At 42.1% G+C, this 23,716-nt stretch overlaps 1 protein-coding gene across 1 annotated transcript in view; it reads right to left on the bottom strand.

The window, feature by feature from the left end:
• Window positions 1-5,853: 5,853 nt before the first annotated feature.
• Window positions 5,854-23,716, bottom strand: part of LOC126199146 (ras-specific guanine nucleotide-releasing factor 2-like) — a 1,534,440-nt gene continuing 1,516,577 nt past the window's right edge. The window contains exon 27 of the mRNA XM_049935901.1: window positions 5,854-6,069. Within this exon, the coding sequence (XP_049791858.1) occupies window positions 5,854-6,069 (216 nt within the window). The remainder of the gene's footprint in view (window positions 6,070-23,716) is intronic.

Raw genomic sequence — 23,716 nt, 5'->3', positions numbered from 1 at the left:
AGCTCGATACCGGAGCTGCAGTTTCATTGCTCAATCACGACACGTACAAACAGCTGGGCACACCTCCGTTGCGTGCCGCAAATGTTAAGTTCACTACATATTCAGGTCACGGGCTCCCTGTGTTAGGACAGTGCAGCCTTCTTGCAACATACAAGGGACAAACAAAACTTGTGTCATTGTACATCCTTCGTTCTTCTTCTGCAGTGAACTTGTTTGGTTTCGATTTATTTCAGTTGTTTAACTTGTCTATAGTAAATCAGGTCCTATCAGTGAACTAGACTGTGCCTTCAGACAGTGTTTCTCGTCTATGTGAGGAATTTGCAGACATTTTTGCACCGGGCCTTGGTTGCGCTAAGAACTATAAAGCACATTTGGAACTGAAAGTAAACGCGCAACTGAAATTTTTCAGAGCGCGCAATGTTCCCCACGCATTGTGTGATGAGGTCGCAAGAACATTACACAATTTGGAATCACAAGGTGTAATTGAACGTGTGCCGGCTTCTCTCTGGGCATCACCCTTAGTAATTTTGCCAAAAACTTCCGGAAAATTGAGACTTTGCATGGACTTCCAGGCAACAGTGAATCCACAACTAGTGACTGCAACTTTTCCTTTAGCCCGCCCGGAAGATCTTTTTGGCAAACTGTGCCTGGGTAAATATTTTTCGAAGTTGGACCTAGCAGATGCGTACTTGCAAATACTGGTGGACGAATAATCCCAGCGCATCTTGGTGGTTAATACGCATCTTGGTTTGTACCAATTCAAACGATTGCCATTCGGGTGTGCATCCACCCCTGCATTGTTTCAGCAATATCTACAAACTGTTTGTGCGTCGGTCCCTACTGCAGCAAACTATCTGGACGATATTGTGATCTCCGGAAAGATGGAAGAAGAATATTTAGCCAATCTCAGAACATTATTTCAGGTCTTGCGACAAAATGGTCTTCGCTTGCGGAAGGACAAATGTGTGTTTTTTGCTCGTAACTTACCCTATCTGGGACATGTACTCAATGCCCAAGGCATACATCCCAGTCCAGAGCACCTCCGTGCCATACAAGACTTGCCTTCGCCGCAGAATTTGAAGCAGCTACAGAGTGTGATGGGAAAAATTAATTATTATCATCACTATGTGCGCCACCACGCCTCTCCCATTTCAGCTCCATTCATCGCTTACGCCGTAAAGGTGTTCCGTTCGTCTGGACGACGGAATGCGAACGCGCCTTTCGCCAGTTGAAATCGGCGTTGCTTTCCAATACTTGCCTTACGCCATTCGATCCCCGGACGCCCCTTTTGTTGATGGTGGATGCATCGGATTTCGGGATTGGTGCTGTGCTTGCGCACAAATATGGTTCGCACGATCATCCTATTGCCTTTGCGTCCAAATTTCTCTCGTCTGCGCAAAGAAATTATTCACAGATCGAGAAAGAAGCATTGGCTCTCGTATTTGGTGTTACAAAGTTTCATGATTTCTTGTATGGTAGTCACTTTACCATCATCACAGACCACTAACCTTTGACATTGCTTTTTCATCCGAACAAGCCTGTACCTCCACGTACAGCACAGAAATTCATTTGCTGGTCTATTTTCCTCTCGCAGTACCGCTACGATATCTTGTATCAGTCCACTGCTAAGCGCGGAAACGCTGATGCGTTGTCCCGTTTGCCTGTTGCTGAGGATAGAGCATTCGATTCCTCTGAACTTGCTTGCATGTTCATTGATTCGGAAACCGATGACGTGGTCGAATTGTTTCTGATTGATTTTTGTCGTGTAGCTACAGCCACAGCTGCAGACCCTGTCCTTGCTACCATTCTGCGTTTTGTTGCTACGCAGTGGCCCTTGTCAAAGTCATGGATCGGGGATCCGTTGGTTCGCCAATTTTTTGCTCACAAGGAGCGACTTTTTGTACGATGTGGTGTTTTGCTGTTGCGTTCTGATAATGATCAGTCCAGGGTCGTGGTCCCACGTTCGTTACAGTCCTCTGTCTTACGACTTCTCCACCAAGGACATTGGGGTATAGTGCGAACGAAACAACTTGCTCGTCAACACTGTACTTGGTTCGGAATCAATGCTGCGATTACGCATATGTGCTCTTCTTGCATGGCGTGTGCTGAACAACAATCCGCACCACCGCGGAAATTCTTTGCATGGCCAAAAGCCACTTCCCCTTGGCAACGCTTACATATAGATTTTGCTGGTCCATTCTGGAATGCTCGATGCTTGGTTGTAGTAGATTCATTCAGTAATTTTCCTTTTGTTGTCCGGATGTCTTTCACGACGTCATCTGCCACCATCCAAGCGTTATCCGCTATCTTTTGCATTGAAGGTCTTCCACAGACTATTGTTTCCGACAAGGCCCACAATTCATGTCCGCAGAATTTCAGTCATTCTGCAAGGCCAATGGTATTCAACATCTGACGTCCGTGCCATTTTTGCCACAGTCAAATGGCGTCGCTGAACGATTGGTCAGGCCTTTCAAGTCACAGATGTTGAAGTTGAAAGAGTCGCATTCTCGGGAGGACGCGTTATTGCTCTTTTTGTCCTCGTATCGCTCTCAGCATCGAGATGGTCGCTCGCCGGCTGAGTTGCTTCACGGTCGCCCTCATCGAACCTTGATGTCTTTGCTACATCTGCTGCATCAGGTTTCTGTGCAGCAGCAGACACCTGCTTTTGCCGCAGGCGACGTTGTCTACTACCGCAACTATCGAGGTTCAAGGCGTTGGCTCGAAGGGTGCATTCTTCGCTGCCTCGGCTGCGCTCTGTATCTGGTTTTGGGTGCCTCTGGTGAGGTGCGTCGGCATCTCAATCAGCTGCGCCTAAATCGTCGCACGGGATCTGCCGCTCCCCGTCTGCTTTCAGCGATGGTGCCGTCCGGTCAGCGCCCTGGGGACCCATCTACTGGCTCGCCTCATCCCCAGGTGTTACCGATGCTGCCTTCCATTTTGCCCCATGGCGACACGCCGCCGCCTGTTCTCCCGCCGCCGCCACCCGCAGTGGAAGCGTCGCTACAACCGCCGGGCGCCTCCCTGCGTCACACGCCGCCGATCACTTCCCGCGACCAGTTGTCCTCCGCCATGGAATTCTTGCCCGCTCCGGACCATATGTCGTCTTCGCCCGTTGGGTGCCCCGGCTCGATGGAGGTCGACCCTTCGGCCCCTCCTGCCTCTCTAAGGGGGCATACACCGCATGTTGGAGTGCACCCTGAAGCAGGTTTTCAGGCGTTTCCTAGCTCCCCTCGGGCTGAATGGCAGGGTGTGGGTGGCACAGCCTCGCCTGTTGTTAGGCTCCCCACCTCGTTGCATACGCCAACATGTGGTCCTCTCCACGGCGGGTGGAAGCCTTATACCACAAATGTCCGCCGATTTGCGGGGAAGGAATGTGGTGTCACCGCCAGACACCACACTTGCTAGGTGGTAGCCTTTAAATCAGCCGCGGTCCATTAGTATACGTCGGACCCGCGTGTCGCCACTATCAGTGATAGCAGACCGAGCGCCGCCACACGGCAGGTCTAGAGAGTCTTCCTAGCACTCGCCCCAGTTGTTCAGCTGACTTTGCTAGCGATGGTTCACTGACAAATTACGCTCTCATTTGCCGAGACGATAGTTAGCATAGCCTTCAGCTACATCATTTGTTACGACCTAGCAAGGCGCCATTACCAGTTACTATTGATGCTATAAAACATGTACCGTCACGAGCGATGTTCACCAATTATGGATTGAAGTTAAGTATTCCAGCAGCTACGTACTTTTTTTACTAGAATCAACTCCTTTAACTGTTCCAGACCTCACGCCAGCCTGCGTGAGCTTAAACGCGTGCCTTTCGGCTTCCTCCTAGTGGTTGGCTGTCTGGCCAGTCCACAACAAATATGTCATTTCGATATCGTCTTTCAGCACAAGTTTCTATGAACTACACAGGTGGGAATTGTTTCTCCAGCAGATTCTGGGTTCTCACAATCCCCATGGCCTAAAAACTCTGATAATCTCTTCCCCATTACCTGACTTTTTCCCTTTCTTTTTATGTAATTGTCCACACCACTCCTCACCCATTTAGATCATGTACCACCTTCTCCTACCATACTGCCTTCTACCACATGTGGGTGTTCTCCCCCCCCCCCCCCCCTTCTCTCTCCCAACCTCTTTCCACACATCTCCCCTTCTCTCTCCCCTGCCTGGCTACCTCTCTATCTTGAGCTCTTACCCTTCTCCGCCCCCCCCCCCCTCGCTTCTTCTCTCTATATCTTTTAATTGCTGTATCCCCTCAGAACTCCTTTCATCGTGTTGTGCAGCAGCTAAGTAATTTGTCTTTCTCACTCCTGCCTAGTACTATTCTCCTGCCCCTCCTTGCGTCATTCCTTCTCTGTCCTCTCCCAACAACTTCTCTCTAATAATCAGTGTTGTCAAGGCCACAGTAGTGTGTTTTTGAGTGTATGTATGAATGTGAATTTGCCAAAAGAAGAACAAGAGCTTGAAAGCTAATTAATATTGTGTTCTGTTATGTGTGTCTATGCACCACAAATCAGTGTATTAAAGGTATGTGGTTGCCTTTCCTTTATTTTACATCTTGCTATATATAAATGATCTGATAACATCTGCCCAAGAAGCAGAAATAGCTCTCTGTACTAATGATGCAAGTATTACAATCAAGAAACTTTAACAATTGAACATGTAAATACATCTTTCTTGAAAAATAATAACTGATATTCAGCAAATGAACTGACACTGAACTTAGATAAAACAAAATATGTGTAGCTTATGTACTGAACAATGCCTGACCACACCACTAGAAATAATGCATTAGAGGAAATCAGTAAATGAAACAGAATATTTGAAATCCTTTGGTGTTTATGTCATACTTGTACCTGGGCCTGAGCCTGGACTGGAAGTCACACATCACCAATCTTAAATGTCTAAGTTCTGCAACTTTCATGTTATAGATAACATCAGATTTTAAAAGTGAAACTGTTGGAAAGCTGAATTACTTTTCCCATTTTCATTCGTTAATGTCTTATGGCATAATATTCATGGTAACTTATCGCCAAGGGAAAAAGTTTCTTGCAGGGAAGCATGTAATATGTTTAATATGTGTTGCCCATTCTATAACCTCTTGTAGTCAGTTCTTTAAACATGTGGATATACTAACAACATCATCATAATACATTTATTCCCTTATGAAGTCTGTAATCAACAATCAATTGCTGTTTAAAAACAACAGCAACGTTCATAAATATAATACTAGGAAGAGAAATGACTTGTACTATCCATCAGTCAGACTCAGAGTGACACACACAGGAGTTAGCGTTATTCAACAAAAAAAATCTTTGATAACTTACACAGTAATGTGAAGAATTTAATAGGTAATATAGTTAACTTCAAACACAAACTAGAATTTTATCTGCTTGACAAATGCTTCTTGTCCAGCAAAGAATTTCTAAATGTGTAATAATACAAGTGGGAAAAGAGAAAAATATGGAGAATATAGTAGAGTAGGAAACACTGTACAATATGTAAAAACGGTAGTTAAAGAAAACCATGTAAATGGCTAGCATGTTGCAATACCTTTCACTAAGAAAGTGTATTATAATTATACAACTGTATCATTTCACATCACAGCAGAAGGTCACAATTATGATCCATGGAACATGAAAATACCTAACTAAACTAAACTATTTGCAGTATGTAGAAATGGTACTTTTTAAAAACAAAAATGTAGAAATGGGGATTTTAAAAGCAAAACTACTGTACAAAAAAAGCAATTTTTATTTTTCAATTAGTCAAAACAATTTAAGAAGGAAGACAAAGAATGTTATTTCCTTATACCTGTGAATATTAGTGCTCACTCACCTACTTCAGAATGAATATTTATGTGCGAGGAGGTGTCTGTGACAATGGTAGCTGTGCAAGAGCTGCAGAGCTCAGTCTTGATGTACGAGGTTCAATTTCCAAAGACATTCTGTATAATTCATCATCATCAAGAAGCAAAGAAGGATCCAACAGATAATTTGTCACCTTTGTTATAAGCTCAATTTTATACGGTGTCTGTTGAAAGTGACGGATTTCCCGTATGACATGTGCTATCTGTAATTTTTAAAAAAAATATTGTATCCTTCAGACAAACATTATATGAATATTTATTTACTGTATGATTAAACACACACACACACACACACACACACACACACACACACAAAGCTACTTCATCAGTCACCATTTGACATATACTGTTGGATTACAACTTTCTCAACAGATTTTTGTGGTCTTTAGCCTGCATGCTTTCAAAAGCCAGATACCCACCATCCATTGTATCTTCATCTCACTTAGTCTTTTTATATATCCCTTGGAATCCAGAAGAGAACTTCCTTCTTTGGTTTCCCAGTTTAGGGTTGTGAAACTTTCAGCAGGACTATTAAGAATACATTTGGTGATTTGGATTCTTCTGGTCTCATGTGTGTAGTTAAATGGCCTACTCAACTCCATTTCATTTTCATTGTGGTTAGAATAATGTCTTCCAGTTCATTATGTTCTTTGATCTACTTGTTTGTCTTTATTTCTTTCCTAATAAATACCAACATGCATCTCTATATTGCTCTCTGAGAAAGCCTCTGTTTTTGGCTGCTTTTCAGATTAAAAATCCACATCTAAAGCACTAGATCAAAATTGGCTCTACACATTTGTTGGGTGCTTTCCTTCTCAGAGATACTGGAAGATTGGTTTTCAAAATACCATTTAGTTTATCAAATCTACTTCAGTCCTTGCATACCCTTCTGCTCATGTCTTTAGACATTTAATCAACAGTTGCTTCCAGCTGCACTAAATATAAAAACAGTCAACATTTTTTATTTTTACCATGTTTTGATGTGTTTGTTGTACATTGTTTTAGAATTATTTTAACTAATTTTTCAGGCTTTTTCTGTTAAGTTCTTCCATTTGTTTTGAAGCTCTACTGTACTACAGGCAAATGATACAACATGATCAGCCATTCAGTGGTGATTACAATATGCTCCATTAACATATTTCCTTCTTTGGTTTCCCAGTTTAGAGGTGCGACACTTTCAGCAGGACTATTAAGAATACACTTGGTGATTTGGATTCTTCTAGTCTCACTCATATTTAATTTAGAATTTAAATGCTGTAAATATTGATTGTATTGAAGCTTGAGTCAAATGCTTTCTCAAATTCTGTGAATACTACACAAAGTGGTAACTTATACTCATTGCTTCCATCTACAATTTTGTTCAAGATTACTAGTAGTCCTATTTGCTATGTTTCCTAACCTTTTTTTTCATTTCATGAAAATACTATGGCTTACTATAAACTGGTGACAATTTTAGTGAATATATTATATGTCATGGAGAACTGTCTCATAGATCTACAAGTTTTGTGAGTCCTGTCTGTCTTCTTGTGAAGTACAATAATGAAAGCATTGTTTCAGTATTGGGGTAATGCCTTCCTCAACATATATTCTGTTTCTTTTCCTGTTCCTCCCCCTCCTCCTTCAATCATCCCAATTAAACACTGTCCTCTCAAGATACCTTTCTGTTCTTTGTATCTGGAATGAATTTATACATCTTATGTGGCATTAATTCTATAATGTAATTATGTCATTTTTCTGACTCATCTCTTGAACTATATCTTTTAAGAAAACTTACAATGCTTGTACAATTCCCTCTATTGTCAGTTATAGTACTATCTGCCACAACTAATGATAATAGAAAATATTATTATCACCAATGTTTTTATAGAAAACTGCATCCACACTTCAGAATGTATTAAAGATATAATGAGACTTAAATGTTTATTTAATTTTTATTTTGCATCAACTACACAAGCTCGCAGAACACTTAATAACATATCCACGAATAATTAAAATATACAGATAAGTCCAGGATAATAAAACACGAAACTATGAGACTCTACTACTACTACTACTACTACTACTACTACAGCTACTACTACTACTGCAGCTGCTGCTAATAACATAAAAAGTACAGATATTCCAATAGATAACAAATTTTAGAGCACAGATTAACACTGTTAATTAACACTTTATCAAGAGCAAGACATACAATCATGTAAGTAACATCAATGTTGTTACATTTTATTTTTTTCCCTAGAAAAAGCAGCAGTGTCATGGATTCACAATACCATAATCTATTTGTCACTTGTAAATATCAAGTCACTATAACATTGACTTTAGTGTAGATGTGTTCATCATATCAGATCTTTATAACCTTGTACGTTTGAAAAAGATTTACAGTTCTGAAAAGGCCTGCCTGAATATCATGTAACCTAAGCACTACAAAAATTAATCAAATGTAGTTACACACAGTAATCTTCCTCATGTAGACTAATTTCATTACTACCTACACAAAAGGAAGAAAATTAAAAAGAGACAGACTTTACAGATATCAGCAGGGAGTCACTTGCACTTCTGGGTTGAAACAGATGGGTGTGGAAGTGCATGATCCACTTAAAATAAGTTGAAATAGATTTCATTTGGAAAGGTTGAGCCTTTACTATATGTCTCATATTGCATTTTGTTACAGAATCTGTTACATAATAAAAGAAGTCTGTGGTAATTTGCAATGCTCATTTCGTAAAGAATTTTAATGGATTTGTTATCTACAAGAACCATTTTGGCATTAGTTTGATTTCAGTGACAAATTTATTAAGACTTGAAGTGAAGGAGCTCTTGGAGATAATAACTCCATAGGTAAATGTTGTGTACATAGTTCCACATAGTCAGCACGTGCACAACTTTCCCAATAGAGCACACCCCACTAAGCACAACAGCGCAGGCGCAGCGCTCGTCCATCTCCGCACTACGAGATGGCGCTGTCTTAGAGATGGACCAAATTCTGCTTCCGCTGATCCGCGTATTAATATGTAATGCAGTCAATGAGATTGCTGCTAACATAGAACTTTTTCTCCTCATGGATCACACTCATGCAGTGATACCTGAACGCGCAAGGTATTATAACGAGTGTACAGACCTCCGATTAGTCAGTCTGCATTAGTCTGTACCAGTCTATAGTCAAGTTTCAGTCTGCGCCTAATAAGATTATCGTATTCCTGTACATAGCCATGAAGAGAAATGTATAGACACTTTGTCAAGTATCAGAGATATGTGAGAATAAGATTAATGTACCAAGACCCAAGGAACTTCAGACTGTCAATTGTAAACAGCATTCAGAATCAAGTTAAGTAATTTCTATCCTTTTTATTATTTTAATAAATGTGTGTGAAAATTAATCAAGTTCTGTTTAAAGTTGGTCATCGTCAATCTGCTACTCTAAGTGTGCAAGTGGCATTTCTATCGTCTGACCTAACGGCAGAAGATAAACACGACACAAAAAGACCACGAGACATATTGCTGACACTCGCCTACTTTGCTAGAGCGACAAGTCAAATAATCTGATGGTGTGTGTACCGAAGGTCTTACAGTATGCACACCACAGTAAAGTTTAAGGCAATCTCATTATTGTCAACACAATAGTGTATGTACTTTTGGAACATGTGTACAAGATACACAAAATATTATCATACACTATTGAAACACTGCTGTTAGTTACATATTCCATAAACCAAACTATCATATCACTGCGATGGTGGGACATATCAATTTAAGAAACGTACAATACATATTTTTAAGAACAAAAAGAAATGTTTATATTGCTACATGCACGACATTTACAGCTGTCTCCTGTATAAATGTCTAATTATTTCTGTTCAAGTATTCCTCTGTGGTATAGTAGGAGGTGTTAAGGAAAAAAATATTTATCTACATTTGAACACATTTCTGCCGTCCATGAGACATTTTATTTCAAGGGGTAGATGGTCAAAGAGTTTTACAGATGCATATTACCCTTCCTGCACCGCAGTTAGATTCATTAGGGGGTAATGCAGATCGATTGTCAATAACAAATTTCATACGTGAAGAAAACTATGTAAAATATGTAGTGAGGGTACAGGGCAGGTACGATTTAATTAAGGTATGACATGACATGGAACAATAACAATGCTTTATTGCACAAATATTTACACTTAGTACATGTCTGTCCTGCTTGGAACCTAAGAACACACTAAGATCCGTGGTGTCAAGTCACAGATATTTCACTTATCATCATATGTCAGTGATGTATATTGTAGTGCATGAATCCCACCTCCCCCCCTCCCATCTCACGTGCCCCCCATCACCCCAGCACCACACTCTCCCCTCAAGGGAAGAGCAAAGAGCAGCAAACAGAAGATGAGAGTGGGATCAGTGACTGCTTCACTGTAGGGTACTAATGTGAATGACCAGTTATGTTGTGAGTGGCATGTTCAAGAGACTTGACAGGACCATTTTTCAAAGTGATTCTGTGCAGATTCACATACAGCCACGTTGTGGCCGGCACTTTCATGAGACATGAGTGGGCCACTTCTTGAAGCGATGCTGTGCCTACGCATGTGACCAGTCCTGCCAAAGGTGGCACTTTCGTGAGATACGAGTGGGCCATTTTTCAAAGTCACAGTGGGCATGTAGGAATGCTGAACAGGTAGTATGTGTTGTGGTTGGCAGGAGAGCCTACACCGTGTTACTAGAGGAGACCGAAATGCACGCGTTTTAGCTCACGTAGGCTGGCGTGAGGTCTGGAACAGGACAAGGAAATTAGAATTTAGAAAAATGGACGTAGCTGGTGGAATACTTAACTTTAATACATTAATGATGAATGTCGGTCTTGGCGGTACATGATTCACAATATCAATAGTAACTGATAATGGCGCCTTGCTAGGTCGTAGCAAATGACGTAGCCGAAGGCTATGCTAAACTATCGTCTTGGCAAATGAGAGCGTATTTTGTCAGTGAACCATCACTAGCAAAGTCGGTTGTACAACTGGGGCGAGTGCTAGGAAGTCTCTCTAGACCTGCCGTGTGGCGTGCTCGGTCTGCAATCACTGATAGTGGCGACACGCGGGTCTGACGTATACTAACGGACCGCGGCCGATTTAAAGGCTACCACCTAGCAAGTGTGGTGTCTGGCGGTGACACCACAGTATGGCTGTAGGCGACAGCTTGCAGTGTGTTCACACAGGACACTGGTGGTATGACTGAAGGACAGGGGCTTGTGGAGGCCACATGTGTGAGAGAAACTGATCTGATGCAGTAGTGTACTCTCTGTAAAACCAAATTGGAATCCCATCAGGACCTGGTGATTTATTTATTTTCAACCCATTCAGCTGCTTCACAACCACAAAACAGTGGTATGTTTGTACCATCCTTCTGTGTGAAAGATTTCTCAAATGCTAAATTTAAAATTTCAGCTTTTGTTTTGCTGTCTTCCATCGCCAGGCCAGACTGATCAGTGAGTGACTGGATGGAAGCCTTCAACCTGCTTACCGATTTTACATAAGACCAGAATTTCCTTGGGTTTTCAGCAAGATCTTTTGCTAAGGTATGACGGTGGTAGTGGTTGAATGCTTCGCGCATCGCTCTTTTTACAGCAGCACGAATCTCTACTAACTTTTGCCTGTCCTCATTCTCCCGATCTTTCTTGTACCATGAGTGCAACTGCCTTTGCTTCCTGAGCATTGTCCGAATTGCGCTGTTAAACCACGGTGGGTCTTTTCTGTTCATAACCCACTTTTTCGCCACATACTTGTCCAATGCATGATTTACAATGTGTTTAAAATTTGCCGATAATTCTTTCATGTCCATCGTACCGTAAGTAAATGAATTTGATTCATTTACTACGTGGGATGCTAACAACTGCTTATCTACTCTTTATAGTAAGAATACTCTCCTAGCCTTCTTGACTGACTTTTTAACTTTCGTAACCATAGTTGTAATGACAACATCATGATCACTAATCCCTGTCTCAACACTGACAGCGTCGATGAAGTCTGGTAAGTCTGGTCTGTTCGTGGCTACCAGATCTAAAATATTTCCATTATGCATTGGCTGTCGATTTAGCTGCTCAAGACAGTTTTTGGATAATGTGTTCAAAAGTAATTCACACGACAGCTTGTCTGTACCACCTGTAATGAATCAATAGACATCCCAGTCTATACTAGGTAGGTTGAAGTCGCCTCTGACTAATATAGCATGATCCGGGTACTTTTGCGATACAGAATGTAGACTCCCTTTGAATGATTCTCGCAGGTCATGTTCTGTGTAACTGTGTGTGCAGTGTGCTCTGAAGCATTCTGTGCAGGCCTAGGTGTGACACAGATGGTGGGCAAGCAGAGCCTGTTGATGTCACATGAACATCATCACTCCTGGCTGGTGCATTGACATGAAAAAATTAAAATACCATGTGGCGAGGGCCTCCCGTCGGGCAGACTGGTCGCCTGATGCATGTCTTTTTAGTTGACACCACTTTGGCGACTTGCTTGTCGATGAGGACAATATAATGATGAGGACAACACAACACCCAATCCCAGAGCAGAGAAAATCTCCAACCCAGATGGGAATCGAACCTGGGCCTGAGAGTCAGACATGAGAGTTAGAAGCAATCGGTCAAAGTCAGTCGGACTTGCCCTCTGCATGGAAGTAAGCATGCTGAAGCTGGTACTGAAGTGCAAGGTCACCAGCATTGTTGTCAGTGGTACAAATGCACTGTTGGTGATTGGTGGAATGTTCTTGATGCAATTATTGGTCCACGATGCCAATAATTACAAATAAGTTGTCAACAATTGTGGACCAGGCTCGAGGTTGTTCGAGGCAAAACTGAGTATCTTCGACATCTGACCACATTGTGGCACAAATGATAAAAATCCAGGCAGGCAGCAGCAGCAAAGGCAGGCTGAATGAAATTACAAATGGTGCAGAAGACAAGTGACTGTGGCAATGTTGTCAATCAGCCTTTGCATGGTGTTTCCGCAAGATGAGAATGCTGGTGAGGACCCACAGTAGATTGTTTGTCACTTGAAATTGTTTGGCACTGACATTCCAATTTACATCTGTAATGTAATTTGCAGTGCAGGTCACCAATGTAGTGAGAGTATGGTGCCAGTACGATATAACTGAGGTACTACATGGCACAAAATGATAATAATGCTTTATTGCTCAAGAACGTACACAGTAGAAGGTACACAATTATTCTTGTTGGAACCCAAAATCACACTAAAGTCTGTGGTCAAGTCACAGATATTCTATGTTTCATATGGCAGTGATGTATATCACAGTGGATGTCCCCAACAGTACCGTGAGGCTGTGGTGCCTCAGACACCTTCAAGATGTGTCAGTGCCTCATATATTTCCTGTTACTTTTTGTGCAAAGAAACCTTTCCGCCTACCCCAAAATTAGTGAAAGAAAATACACAAAATATGTTAACTGACTTCTGTGTCCCCAAAGTTGGCAATGATTCTCATGGCAAAAATACCAATTATATGGCTCCCCCATTTTCAGTTTTCATAAAGATGCAGCCCTAAAATCTTAGAATTTTCTACATTCTTTATTATTTGTTTTGTAGACTAGGTTAATATGAAGTGGGATATTTTTGAAAGTACTAAACTAGATGATCTGTGCCTTTTCAAAGTTTAAAACTAGCCCATTTGTGCAAAACCAGTTAGTAACTTTCACAAAAATATCATTTGCCATTTTCTCTGTTGCCACTTCTTTGCTCAGCTTTATTAAATGTACATTCTGCTAATAGAAGTAATTCAGCCTGCAGATTCAAATAAAATTGCAGATCATTAACACAGTGCAAGAACAATAGTGGGCCAATAATCAATACTTATGGGATTCTCTTTGAAATTTCTCTCCATGTAGATGATGTGGCTTTCCTCTTTGTATTACTCAAAGAGCCTAGTGTGATAATCAATAACAAAAATTAACAAAAAAAATTGGAAAATCAAATAATGGTGAGAATAAAATTTACTAGAAATCAGTTGCCAATGTCAGTTTATTTCATGATAATTTTTTATTCTGTTTTAAAATAGTAAACAGTAAAACAAGAGACAGACTGAAGGTCACAGAATAAAGTCTTGCACTACTACATAGAAATGTCACTCACTTCTTACTGCATTAACAAGTTTGTAAATTCTCTCAGATATAAAAACTCACACAGTTCTGGTGACATTTGGGATAGAACACCATTGAATTGCCCTTCTTTATGAAATGTGAAATGTATCATTAATTTAGAACATTTTTCACAAAGTATCATTAATTAACACTCTGATTCATTGGTGATATCATTTTCTAAGCTGTCTGAGAAGAAAGTATACTCCACGGAAGTTCCCCACAAATGGCTGACTTTGTTTGTTTCTTCATCAGGAGAGTTAATCTGGAATTGGAAATGCTGCTTACATTGAGTGCTGGGTCACATATTAGCATGGTATGTCTGCTAGGTATCCTCTTCACTTCAACAGAAATTGAAGGGCAAACTGGCTGGGCAAATAGCAGAAAATTTAAGGGGGTAGGTACCACCACCACCACCATCTCAGCCTTTTCCCACGTCATGTGGGGTCAGTGTTGCTTTGCTGGATCCTTCTCTTCCATAAATGCCTATCTAGTGCTTCTTCTCTGAGCTATCCCTTCTCCCATAGGTCCCCTGCTACCGTGTCTCTCCATCTCAGTTTCGGTCTTCCTCTGCTCCTTGATTCTTTCATATCCAGGTCCTCAAATCTTCTCCCCACATAGTACTCCCCTCTTCTCTGCACATATCCATACCATCTTGGCCTACTTTCTTGAATCTTTTCCCTATGGGCCCCACTTCCACTGTTCCCCTGATGTACTCATTCCTTAGTCTATCCCTTCGTGTCACCCCACTCATATACCTTAACATTCTCATTTCTGCCACTTCCATCTTTTTCTCTTGGGCTTTTGTAATTGGCCAAGTTCCTGTACTATACAGCATCGCAGGCCTCACCATAGACTTGTAAAACTTTCCTTTCATTCTGCAGATAACCTTCTTATCACACAGTACTCTGCTCATCCTCCAGTTCATCCATCCACTATTTCAGCCTCCAGACCTCCGTCACTTTGCATGTGAGAGCGTAGGTATTTACATTTCTTGACCAGCGTCAGTTGTTTTCCTTGCAGGTTAATATACAGGGTAAGTACCACCATGAGTAGGAAAATATCAGTGATTATTCGTGTTGGAACAGCAACCTTGTAAGGTATGGAGAGCAGAAAGAGATCAAGTTTTAAGAGGAGCTATGATTGAAGACAACCTTCAGTTTGAGAAAGAAATTAAACAGCATAACTCTAGCATACTGCATTACTACAAGCAGATGTTAGATGAGAATTTTTGGCAATCACCAGAAATTTCATTTCCACAAAATTATATATCAGTCAGTATAAGATCCCAGTTATATTTATTGCATTAGAACATTTAAAGCCTAAGGAGTAAAATTAATGAACTATTTATATGCATTAATGAATTTCAGTAATTAAACATAGTTGAGATAATGTGCCTTTTTAAATATTATGTGACCACTGGCATAGATATTCTACAAGTTACAAGATTTCAGTTTGCATCTTGTTTCTGTAGAGCAGAAATGAGGAAAGGTTGCATTTCCACATTCATCATAAATTGTCATAAATTTAAGAACCTAGTCATTCATTTTGCCAGGAGCAACAATATGGAAGCAAGTGAGACAGGAACAGGATTTCATAATGTATTCTTTGCAAAAGTTAAGTGTGTACTAAGACTCAGCAGATAATATTAACCTGTCCATAAATCACCTTGAAGCTCTATTGGCCAATTTCACAACAAAAACTACAGAAATAGTGGTTGTTGGTGATTTAAATACAGATTTTTATTAAAAACTCTTTCAGTTAGACCTGAGTGTAATTTGTAAAATTTAAATTTAAATGTATTTATACTCAAAACTTCCCAACTAGGGTAGCTAATTGGTCAAAAATATTTATTGTTATATACTTATAGATATGTCTAACAAACTAAATTATACTGTGTTACAAAAATTAATAGCCAGGACTTCTGAGATGAACACATGCAACTGCTTATGTTAAATGTTAATACTGATCAGGATACAAAATCTACTAAATCAACATTCAGGAGGTTAGTCAGTAAGCCAAAACTTTCCTATTTTTAGGAAACTCGTAGAGCCATTAGGATTATTACAGGGAATGGAACTAGACATTCATGTAAACCAATATTTAAAGCACTTGCATGTTTATTCTTAACATGCTAATGTGTATTAAAAGAAATGTAATTGGAAATGATAACAGTATTAGAAAAAACCGTGACTTAGATTGAAAAGTAATTTCATTTACTCCCAGCTAATACTTGTTTATATTGAGAAAGATACATGTTATTGGGAATGAAATTATTCAACAAGTTGTCAAATGATATAAAATGTATAGGTGCAGTGTCAGGAGGTTGTGCTTGGGGGGTGGGGGTGGGGGTGGGGGTGGTGGTGGTGGTGGTGGTGGTGGTGGTAGAGGGAGAGAGAAGAGAAGAAAAGGTGAGAAGACCAGTGGAAGTGTTGGTGGGATAGTATAACTGTGTAGTATTTGTGGGATAGAATGACTGTGCCATATTCGAGTAGTAGCAGGGAAGGGGACAGGTGTGTAGGAAGGATCCAAATGGCACAGGGGCAAAGGCTGTGAAGCAGTCATTCACATGAAGCACTTTGTGGTCATTCACATGAAGCACTTTGTGTTGGGCAGCATGTCCAGCAACTGGGTGCTGTAGTTCTCTTGGCCACAATTTGTTGGTGGCCAGACAGCTTGATGATTGTCATGCCCATGAAGACAGCAACACAGTATATGCAGCTTAGTATGTAGATCACATGATAACTTTCACAGGCAGTCCTGCTTCTGATGGTGTAGGAGATGTTCTGTGACAGGAGTGTAATAGGCCGCACTGGGAGGACATGAGGGAGGGATTTTGCATCTAGTTCTATTACAGGGGTATGAGCCATGCGGCAAGGGGTTGGGAGCACAATTGGAATAGAGATGGATCGTGATATTGTGTACGTTAGTTGGGGACAGAATACTGTTATGGGAGATGGGGAGTATATTCCTAATTTCAGGGCATGTCAAGAGGTAGTTGAAACACTGGTGGAAAGTGTGATCCAGTTGCTCCAGTAGTGGATGGTAATGGTTACCAGAATAGTGTTTGTTTGAGGCTACTCATTGGGTATGTGGTAGGTGACTTTAGAGAGAAGGCATGGGAGATCTGTTTCTGTACAAGACTGGGAGGGAATTTTGGTCTGCGAAGGGCTTAGTGAAATTCCTGGCATATTTTGAGAGGGGCTGCTATCACTGCATATGCAATGACCGTGAATGTCTAAGCTCTATGGAAAGGACTTTTTGGTATGGAATGGGTGGCACCAATAGAAGAGGAGATATTATTGGTGGTTGTTAGATTTGATGTGGACGGAGGTACTGAAGCAGCCATCCTTGAGGTGATGGTCAATTGTTGGGTTGAGGATGGCCAGGCAAAGTAAATGGAGGAGAAGTGTTTAGGTTCCGAAGGAATGAGGATAATGTGTCCTCACTCTCAGTCCAGATCACAAAGGTGTCATCAATGGATCTGAAACAGATGGGAAGTCTGGGATTCTGGGTGGTTAGGGAGGTTTCCTCTAGATGGCTCATGAATAGGTTGGCACAGGATGGTGCCATATGGACTCCCACTGCTGTGTCAATGATTTGTTTGTGGGAGATGCCCTCAAAGGTGAAATAATTGAGGGTGAAGATATAATTGCTCATGGTGACCAGGAAGATTGTTGTCTATGTGGAGTCAGTTGGGCATTGGGAAAGGTAATGTTCAACAGCAGTAAGGCCATGGGCATCGGGGTGTCAGTGTAGAGGAAGGTGGCATTGACAGTAATGAGCAGGATGTCAGATGGCAAAGGAACAGTAACTGTGGAGAGTCTGTGGAGGAAATGGTTGTTGCCTTCCACATACGAGGATAAAAACTGAAAACTAAACTCTGCCCAAACAGGCCAAGAAGGCCCAATGGTACAGACTAGCCACCATGTCATCCTCAGCCCACAGCATCACTGGATGCGGATATGGACAGGCATGTGGTCAGTACACCACTCTGCTGGCTGTATGTCAGTTTACGAGACCAGAGCCACTACTTCTTGATCAAGTAGTTCCTCAGTTTGCCTCACAAGGGCTGAGTGTGCCCCGCTTGCCAACAGTGCTCCGCAAACCAGATGAAGGTGTTGGTCCACAGAAGCAGATATTCTCTCTGTGAAAAAACAGTAACTGGCCACTATGTGGCATCCTGGGTGATTGACTTTATGGAGTTCAGGAAGCATGTAGAAGGTAGGTCTGATATCCCAGTTCACAAGTTTGAAGGTCCACTGGAAGGTATGGAACATAATGACAGCTGCTAGACAATGCTACTACACCTGAAGGCACTAGTGACACCACTGCAAGCACTGTCATGAAGACATGTCTGCCTCCATGGCCAGTCAGCACCTGCAGCAGCTCTTTGAATTCAGCATCATAGGAGCTCAACAATCATGATTTCTCTCTGCTGTTGTACTGATCTGACTTTACATAGTTGTTTTGTTTTAGTATTTGCTACATCTTAGGTATTTGATCTTGGTTTACTTACTGAACTTGTTATTTGTGTGCTATCTCTGTTGTTTGTCTTTCTTGAGTTGCTGTCCATGTGTTTCATCTCCAGTGACTTGCTGTGATGCCCTCAGCCAATCAGCCTGTTCCTACTGGTTCCCAAGTCCTGCAGCAGCAGTCGCAACAGAAGTTCCAACAGCAGTTTCAAGAGCAACAGCAGCAAATTAACTTCCTCCAACAGGAAACTGTGCTTTCATTGAAAGGTCAGGTTTCATAAACCATGCAGGCTGTGGTCACTTACCAGATGGAGAGCCACCCATCCACATTTCCGTCATTTAACAATGCCGAAGAGAATTGGAACACATATTTGGAGTGGCTGGGAAAGCACTTTGCTCCTTTTTATGTTTTGGATGATGCTCTCCAAAAGTTGTTCTTCCTTTCTTGAACTTACCTGAGACACTTTTCTTACTAAAGAAGTTGGCTCTACTCTTGAATCCCATCACACTTATGTTTGAGGAGATGTGTTCATTGCTGTCCAGTTATTATTCACAATGATTCCATGTGGTTATGTCATCAGATCTATCAATACTCCCAGAAACCAGGTCAGTTGTACCACACATGGGGGACAGATTTTGCAAGGGTTGAGTTTATGTTGCAGTTTCACTTACAGGAACCCAGTCTGCAGATTCTTTGATCCACAACATAGTGTCCAATTGGCGTCCAATCCAGTAGTACATAATGGAGTTCTCGAACTTGACAACCCTTCCTTGAAGAATATTTTCAAGTTTATGATCTCAAAAGAGTACTGCTTCCTTGGATGGTATTTTCAAAATCATATACTCTGTAGCAAAGGCAGAAAATGACTCATCATGGTTCAACCCCAAGTAGTGGTGCACCAGCTGCCACCTCAGGGGCAGAATTGTCATAAGTTCTTTTCCCAATGGCAGCACCAAGATTTGCTGATTTCAGACATGTCACTGGCCTATGAACAATCTGTTATACTCAGTTAGCGTAAGCAGCAGGGTCTTCCATCATGTCCTGACTGCTTCACAGTGCACACTTGTGCAAACAGTATGGATCGCTGTGCACACTGCAGCCAATGTGAGGATGATGGTCACCTTTACACCATGTCACCAACTACTGGGACAGTCAAGTGCAACTCCACACATTCAAGGGATGATGCATGAACGTCTTGCTGTTGTTTTGCAGGGGAATACTTCTGCTACCAAGTTGTTTATGAACCTCACAATTGCAAACCAGGAAATCCAATTCCACTTGGACATACACGATACCATTTCTTTGATTTGCCTCCAAACATATGCTTGTCTTGGTTACCCTGACTTGACCCCACCGACCCGCTACCCTGACTTGACCCCACCGACCCGCATGTTGGTTGCATATGGTTACGAGTCTGATACTCCTCTGCAGTCAATTCACAGTCAGTGCTGCATACAAAAAGTTTCTATGGCTAGTAACTCTATTTGCTGTTGATAGTAACCCAGCTGGTAACATTTTTGGTCTGGGTGCCTTCTTGCTGCTTTGATTCTTGATCACTCACAAGGTTCAGGTCATCTGAGACATGGTTCCCTTCCTCTGTGCCATCTTTGTGCCTCTATTCAAATTTGGCTTGGAGTGCACCATGGATTTCCAGGCTCACATTTCTTTATGTCAAGATGCAGTGTCCCTTTCCTGCCAAGCACAACCTATTCTTGTCTCCTTATAGGTGGTCATTAAGCAAGAACTTGATCGTTTTCATGAAGCTGGGGTAACTGAAACTGTTAAAATTAGTGCTTGGGCCACAACTTTGGTAGTAGCCAAGAAACCTAATGTGTTGTTATGTGTAGGTTTTAAATCAACATTCAATTCCAGACACAAGTGGAAACCTACCACATTCACATCCAGAGGAATATTTTTCTACGACAGACCTTGCCTATGCATATTTGCAAATCCCACTGGATGAGTAATTGCAACATGTTATCGTGATCAACACTTCTTTTGGCTTATACAAATACAAGTGCCCTTTGGGATCTCAGACACTCAGGCAATCTTCCTAAGGTGCCACAGACAGCTAAACATTTCCATCTCTGCTTGTACCCACAGTCTCAACTGTTTAAGTGTCACGGGCACTACACATTAGGACCATCTGTGCCAACCTTCATGCACTTTTTACTGTTGTATGATTCAGGACTCAAGTGCCGCTAACACAATAGCATATTTTCATGAGCAAATGGAATATCTTGGGCACTTGCTTAACAAAGAAGGGATAAAGCCTACTGACTGCATTGTTCCTGCCACTTCCAAAATTTACAAGAGCTGCAGGCTTTTACGGGAAAGGTGAATTATTATTCTAACTTCTTTCCCCATGTAACCCACATTATGCATCCACTCAACCAGCTGTGAAAGTAGAACATTCAGTACAGCTGGACGACTGCCTCCTTTCACATAAATCAAGTGTCTGCTGCACTTGGCATTCTGCCTTAGGTCCTTTTCTCGGTCATGTCCACTGGTTTTGGCTGCTGATGCTTCTCTCTATGGCACTGGTGTGGTGCAAGTACAATGAAAATACTGAGCAATCAATTGTCTATGCATCAAAGAAGCTGACACACACTCATGAGAACTATTCACAGATCGAAAAAGAAGACTTGGTGGTCATCTTTGCCAAAAAGAATTCTATGTTTACTGATTCAGGACCAAGCTTACCCTCATTACAGACCACAAACCACTAGTGGTACTCTCTCTGCCATGTTCTCAGCTTTTAGCAAATGGCACAATAGCTTAAACATTGGGTGCTATTCCTCAGTTGCTTACAATTACACCATTAAACACAAATCCATGGCACAAAACACAAATGCAGATGCTATCTCTTGTCTCCCCTCAAGGCCCAACCCTTAATTTGACCAATAGATAATCTCCTGTCTCCACATTGACATGGAATGACAGCATGCCTTGTTCAGGTTTCCCATTACAGCCGTTCACATTGCTCCACACAAGAGTTGCAATCCTGTCTTATGGTGTGTCATGCACTATCAAAGTCCAACAATCAGGAACTCCACACCTGGGTTTGCCTCTCTCATCTCCAATGTTCTCCTGCTTCACACAGAGATGGACTCTCATCGTGTCATCATCCTGTCTACCCCGCAACCTCAGGTTTTTGCAACTCCTCACTGTGGGCATTGGGGGATTTTGTTGACGAAACCTAGTCTTCATTCACTAACCCAGCCCCGATCACCCCTAGAACTGCATTCACCTGCAGTTTTCTGGCCCTTTCTGGGCTCTATGTGGCTCACTGTCATGGACACTTATCCTAACTACCCATATGTGGTCAGGTTAATGTCAGCCACCACTGATGGCACCTCAATGGCCTTGTACAGATTTGCACCATTGAAGGGCTTCCCCATACTGTAGCATCAGACAGTGGGCCCCAATTCAGAGTAACATCTTTCAATGAGCTCTGCATTTCCAATGGCTTCAAGCACTTATTTAATCCAACATTTCATGCATCCTCCAATGCTGGGATAGAGCATATGGCATTAAAGTGTAAACAACAAATGAAAGTGATGGGCGCTTCCACCACAGCTGCACTCATGATGTTTCTGAGCACATACAGGAATCAATGATGACCATAACCATAGCCCAGCACTGCTCCTCTATGGATGTCAGACACATACTCCCCTCCACCTCCTGGCCACACAGCCCACAGAACCATGAAACTGGCATGAAAAGTACTTTATGCCAGCCCCAGCCATGGGGACATGCTCATATGGGGCAAAACACTCATGGATGCTAGGCACAGTGATTGCCACAAATGGGTGGCACTTTATGAAGGATGGCACTCCAAGGGCTTTTAGTGCTGGCAATCCAACCAGGTCCAGCCCTGCATACAAACTGTGCCACTGCCATCTGCTCAATCAGACTCGGGATGTCTGCCCTTGCCACTGTCAGATCTGCACAGTTACAACTCACATTCCAGGGCACCAGTGATAGTTCCTGATGATGCACCCTCCCCTTTCTCGCCCATCATTGCCCACACTGTCATACCCATTTCACCATGCCCCAGTACATTGAGAAGTGTCCCAATTTCTTTCTCCCAGATGGCAGGCTTCTGTGTTGAGCCTCAATCAGTTCCAGCAGTTTGTTTTCCAAAGCATCATCTGGGGGGGCTTGCAGGTCCATGCACCCATTCCATATGTGGAGGAGGGTGGGGGGGTGGGGCAGGATCTGTTATCCCAGCCCAGTGAGTTTGAACGCCCACTGGAAGGAATGATGGAACTTGATGACAGCTGCTAGACAGTGCTGCTATGTCTGTGGGTGCTGGTGTCAAAGCTGCAAGCACCACCACAAGGATAAACCCACCTTGATGGCCTACCAGCACTTGCTGGGGCTCTCTGAAACCAGTAGCATGGCAGCTTTGCAGTCAGTCATGATTTCTCTGCAGTACTGTATTGATTTTGCTATACAGCAGTCTTGGTGCCAAAATCACTATATCTTATCGATCTTCATTTACTCACTGGACTTATTATTCTGCCATGCTGTCTCCACTGTTTCTCTTTCTTAAGTTGTTGCTCGACTGTTTACTTTCCAGCAACTTGCTGTGAGGCCCTGGCTAGCCTGGTTCTCAAGTCATACTCAGTGTTGTGTAGATTCCAGTCACTACAGTAGGAGTATGGGGAGTGGTGAAGGTGAGGGGAGAGACAGATTCAGGGGAGAGGTCCTGAGACAGACCTAAGCACTTGAGGAGGAACTAGAGATCCTTTAGACTTTGGTAATGGGGCTACAACAGCAGGGTTTGTAGACGGATGTATCTGATAGATGGTGAAGTCTTCCAGCGAGTACTCTTCACAGTTCATAATTGGAGTAGTGGATCCTTTGTTGGCAGGCAGCTTATAAGCTTGAATCAGTTTTTAGGTAGTGGATTGCAGTCCTTCCTATGGATGTAAAGTTGGTTTCATGTTGAAGGATTTGGGGAATGAAGCTGAGGCAAGGTTCAAGGCTAGAAAATTCTGATAAGTTAACAAGCAATGGTTTGGGGACAGTGGGTGTGGATCACAGCTGGATGGAGAAGTGAAGTGATAAGACCAGATTAGACCAGTGTCTATACATAAGCTACAGATTACTGTTGGGCTAAAGGTATTTGGTAAGACAAAAAAAGAGACTAATCAGAAACAGTTCTGATGATCAAGATATTGCACTTTACAGGATACACTGCAGAATATTGGATACAGCAATAGAGACATCAAAACAAA

The sequence above is a fragment of the Schistocerca nitens genome, chromosome 8 (assembly GCF_023898315.1).
Source record: "Schistocerca nitens isolate TAMUIC-IGC-003100 chromosome 8, iqSchNite1.1, whole genome shotgun sequence".
Lineage (NCBI taxonomy): Eukaryota > Metazoa > Arthropoda > Insecta > Orthoptera > Acrididae > Schistocerca > Schistocerca nitens.
The sequence above is the reverse complement of the archived record's forward strand: the minus strand, read 5'-3'. Positions and strand labels throughout refer to the sequence as shown.